Genomic DNA, 4,597 nt, shown 5'->3' on the forward strand with positions numbered 1-4,597 from the left:
AGGCGGCGGCGGCGTGGGGTTAGGGCATAGGAGAGACGCTGCGGCGGCGTGGGGTTAGGGCATAGGAGAGAGGTAGGGTGGATGGTGTAGTGAGAGATCAAGATTTTTTTAAAAGGAAATGATAGAAAAATGTTTGATTTAGTAATGCTGGTTATTTTTTGAAAATAGTAAGTTATGATATGATTCTTTCTTAGCCGTATAATTTGATTCCTTTATGTGTAGGCAAACAAATCGGCCCCTAAAGGCCCACAACGAGGGAAAACATAGGGAAAACCGTGGGAAGAGTTTTGAAAGAAATTTGGTAAAACCAATAGATAAAACTGATGGGAGGAGACGTTTGTGATGAAAGCGGGTTAACCGGAGTGAAGGTGCTGAAACCAAAGCTGCCAATGGTGGGAGAGATCGTCTGGAGTCCAATTCAGGTACCGACCAGCCCACAAGAGAATGATCAACATCTTCTGGATCAAATAGAGCAAAAGACACATTTGTCGGGGTATTTTGTGAAAAAAATTAGATATTATCAAAGTTCATTGAAAGTACAAGGCATCTCAAAATTATATCAAGATTCTGAGACCACCGAACAACCACTATCGTCGCCAGAACGAGCCGTCAAAGCACTGTTGTCATCACTCTCTATCAGAGTCGGCTTGACCTTATTGATGACAACCGGAAGTCTTCATGCACATGCCCCTAAGGACCAACGTCATGGGGTCGCAGTCGTCGCCGTTGAACTCTTGAATAAATCAGAAGCACCTGACATCAAATCTAGCCACACAATGAAAAACCCTAACCTCACCGCTCCAAGAAGATAACCAGAATCTATGCTGGAGCTTCGTCGAGTACGTCCAAATGGACGAACTCGAGAAGGATCAAACCCAGAAGACAAACTTGAAAAAAAAACGCCGTCATTTGCCTGACCGCCACACCTGCGAGGAGTAAAAAACACTAACCTAAACTACTAACCAGGCAGAGTCACCTGGATCCTCCTTCCCGCTACAATCAGGCAGAGGGGAGGTGAATCCACATGCTCATTGGTGAAGTTTAGAAGGGAGAGTCTGCCCTGGCCATCAAAGGGTAGGGGAGGAAAACCTAATACGCATTTGTGGTTGTGAGGAGGATTCCGCTTGGCGAGGCGATCAGCCGTCCAAATTATTTCCCGGATCATGAGGACATGAAAACATCGAAGGCCTCTCCTGCAGCGTCGGCGAGCTCGCCCGGCGGCTTGTCAGCGATCCAGGCGTTGAGGTAATTGAGGACTATCTCCTCCGGTGAGAGGGGTTGAGGTAACTGAGGACGAGCTAGTGCAAGTGCAACATGATTTCCACTGGCAATCGAACTAGTGCGCCACTTTTCATCAGAGTTCCGATGCATCGATGAGCAGATAAGCTCTACTAGAGTAGTATACCATACATAACTTGTTCGAATCCTCCAAAAGACTTGTCTGGTCAGCAAGGCAGTACTAATAACAACAGTATTATACAGCCGGTAACAGAGCTAGTGGCGAAACAACTCTAGCAACCGTTTCGATACAGCTGGGACGATACATACGCTCAGCCCTGAAGCACTGCAGCGCCATCATGCGATGAGGAAAGGGAGCACGGTCAGCATGAACGCCTCGTAACCGAAAGTTGCATACCCCGAGTACGCCGTGTCCTTCTCCTTGAACTTCTCGGTCAGGCCCTGCCAAAGTAATTCAGCAAAATTATAAAGGTAATTCAGCCAAACGAACACCGTCAAATGCAAAAACATACAGATGTTTATTCGGTGAAATTACCTTCACTGTGAGACAGCATCTGCATACATAAAGAGCAAACAGTCAGGAATGTTATACTGCAGCTCAAAATGGAACTGAATGGACTCAGATTATTCCTCAGCAGTATGAATCATAAGGCTTTGCCTCAGAAAATGAAGTGGAAATTTCAATGACTGACCATTTTCCCATTTGATCTTTCACAAGTTGGACAGGGCATTTGGTTCATAAGTGGAAGAAACCGATTGGCACTAACATTCAATGGCGTGGTACAAATATCAACTAGCTATGCACAATTGCTCCATGAGAGCGGCATAGTGATGCACGATTTCTAATTTTCAATTAGCACATAATACTGAAACTGCAAAAACACTATCAGATTGTGCTACCGCTAAGCTTTATAAGGGAACCCAATGTTTTTTTTTTTTTGCCAATTCTGATCTTGATTTTTTTTGACAAACTAAACAAATTTGATCTATCCATGTTTCAGTATATTATTAGATGTTGCAAAAGCTTGTGCAGTTTTGCGGGAAAAACAATCAGCCAAGTCGAAACTAATTGAAGGAATAATCTTACTCAATGAAGTTGTCATATTCAACCGCTTTGTTCTTGCCCCCAGTCTTGTCAAATTTAGACACAAGCAAGTCTAGCACAGTTGGAGAAACGGAATATCCAAGATCTAGAAGAGCATCACGCAGTTCTGGTGCATCAATTCTACCACTTCGGTCACGGTCAAACCTCTCAAATATGCCCTGCACAATAAACGTGGGAAATGTAACACATGGAATGTTAAGTTAGTTGGTTGGTTCCCTCACAAAGAAGCAAGGGAACTTGAAGCTGTACTGCTGTAGCATCTCACCCTCCAATTCTGAAGACTGTAAAACACAGAAGTGAACTCCTTTGGCCCTGAAAGAATCCCAGGTAATTGTATTTAAAGTTAGGAGGTTAAAGAAAAAAGGTATAGAGGACGAAAATGTCAATTGTTGAAAACAGTGTGGGCCTTTTTTATTCAAAGGATTTCAAAAATACAGGAATAGGATACGATTGCATGTGTAAAGCAGAGAACTATGAAAACACAGGAATCTGCAAAATTGGATGTTTGATTCACAAGAATAGGAAAAACAACAGGAATCCTAAAAGGCACGGTCAAATTAAAGTCAAACAATATGAGAAGATAAGATGAAGTTAATATTATGCTATTTCTGGCCTTTGTCTTGTTCTTTGTGCATAGGAATGTAAAAAAGAGGTTTAAGTGGATTGTAAAAAACCCTTTGTTTTCCCTATGAAAATCAATCCAAAGAAAAAATTCCTCTGTTTTTCCTATGGTTAATTCCTTTGAATCAAACGGATGAACAGTGTCACCATGTGAAAATTTCCAATTCCTATGATTGTCCTCTACTTTTCCTATGAATTGAAGAGGCCCTATATGTATACTTCACACTTTAAAACAAATAAAGACAAAATATAAATGGCAGATAATTCTGCATAGCACGCTACAAATGCGAAATGTGTGGCAGATTAAGATCAATTCATGCTTGTACTGTGATGGATTACAGTACACAACAAAGAACTTACATACTAGTTGGTTTTATCCTGCAAACCATAGTTTCATCACGACAGAAACAACCTTCAGTTTTGGCGAAGGACAGTTAGGAAAAGTACCTCAAGCTTTCAAGGATAAACTTCTGCCAAAAAAAGCTTTCGTAGAAGTAGAACTAACTCAAAGCAGTTCCAACTTTGAAGCTTGGATAAGCATCAATTAAACTCACGTTTCCGTAATGGACCAGGTTAAACTGAAAGTAAAGAATGTGCATGGCTTGTATTAGGAAATGCAGATCTGAGAAAGCAATCCACACTTCCCATCCAATCTTTCACATTGGGAAGAAAAGAAAACACAACAATCACCAGTGGCAAGTGATTTGCTAAGATGTCCATAACAACAGAACAACTCGTGGGTTTTGCACAGTAACCTTATTGAAGTTCTAAGTAAGGGTTTAATACTTTCCAACATGAATACTTGGCATGTGCTCCAGCTGTATCTAACATTAGTCTATAGACTCAGAGTCTGAAATCCAGTCAAGCTGAACTATAAAATTGCGCGCCTTCCTCGGGATCCTTCCCCAGAAATGAAAAGGGTTCATTTGTGAACTCTGGCTCAAACAATTCACCACTAAGTGCCCTCACGTCGCGTGCTACAAAGACCAGAGGAACATCAACACTAAGCCGTGTGCATGCCGAGAAGCGGCGCAGTGGACCAGGGAGACGCATGATTGCCTATTTGCCTCCTGGAAGCCAAGAGTCAAAGACAATGACGCAATGGATCCCCCATTGATCCCAAAACGATCGTGACTAAGACTTGAGAGATACGACATATGGAGGAGGGAGGGAGGACTTGCCGATCTTGCGGACGTTGGTGTTGGTGAAGAGGTACATGAGGAGGTGGACGGTGCGGAGGCTGAAGCTCTGGCTGCTGAACCCAGAGAGCGCGGACTGCAGCTCCTTGTCGTCGATCATCCCGCTGCCGTCGCGGTCCGCCGCCTGGAAGCACGCCACCACGTTCGGGTCCGTCCCCGGCGGGAAGGTCGACGGCACCAGCGCCGCGAACGGGCTCCCGTACCCACCGCTGCCGCCTCCTGCGTAGGGCTGCGCGGCGGGTGGGCCTCCGTACGGCGCAGCGGACGAAGGCGGCTGGGCGCCGTAGGGCTGCTGCCCGTAGCCGCCTCCGCCGCCCCCGCCGTAAGGCTGCTGCGGGGGCGGAGCGCCGTGGTAGGGGTCGGAGCCGGAGGAGTAGGAGGTCTTGCCTTCCTTGGGAGGCTTCTGGCCGTAGGACGGTGGGGCTCCGTAGCC

General features: G+C 45.1%; 1 protein-coding gene across 1 annotated transcript in view; it reads right to left on the reverse strand.

Moving 5' to 3' along the window:
- Positions 1-1,374: 1,374 nt before the first annotated feature.
- Positions 1,375-4,597, reverse strand: part of LOC123096598 (calcium-binding protein CBP) — a 3,732-nt gene continuing 509 nt past the window's right edge. The window contains exons 2-6 of the mRNA XM_044518359.1: positions 4,147-4,597; positions 2,610-2,656; positions 2,327-2,502; positions 1,775-1,793; positions 1,375-1,680 (exon numbers count right to left, since the gene is read on the reverse strand). Coding sequence (XP_044374294.1) covers positions 1,576-1,680; positions 1,775-1,793; positions 2,327-2,502; positions 2,610-2,656; positions 4,147-4,597 — 798 coding nt within the window. The 3' untranslated portion in view covers positions 1,375-1,575. The remainder of the gene's footprint in view (positions 1,681-1,774; positions 1,794-2,326; positions 2,503-2,609; positions 2,657-4,146) is intronic.

Source organism: Triticum aestivum, chromosome 4D, assembly GCF_018294505.1.
Source record: "Triticum aestivum cultivar Chinese Spring chromosome 4D, IWGSC CS RefSeq v2.1, whole genome shotgun sequence".
Taxonomy (NCBI): domain Eukaryota; kingdom Viridiplantae; phylum Streptophyta; class Magnoliopsida; order Poales; family Poaceae; genus Triticum; species Triticum aestivum.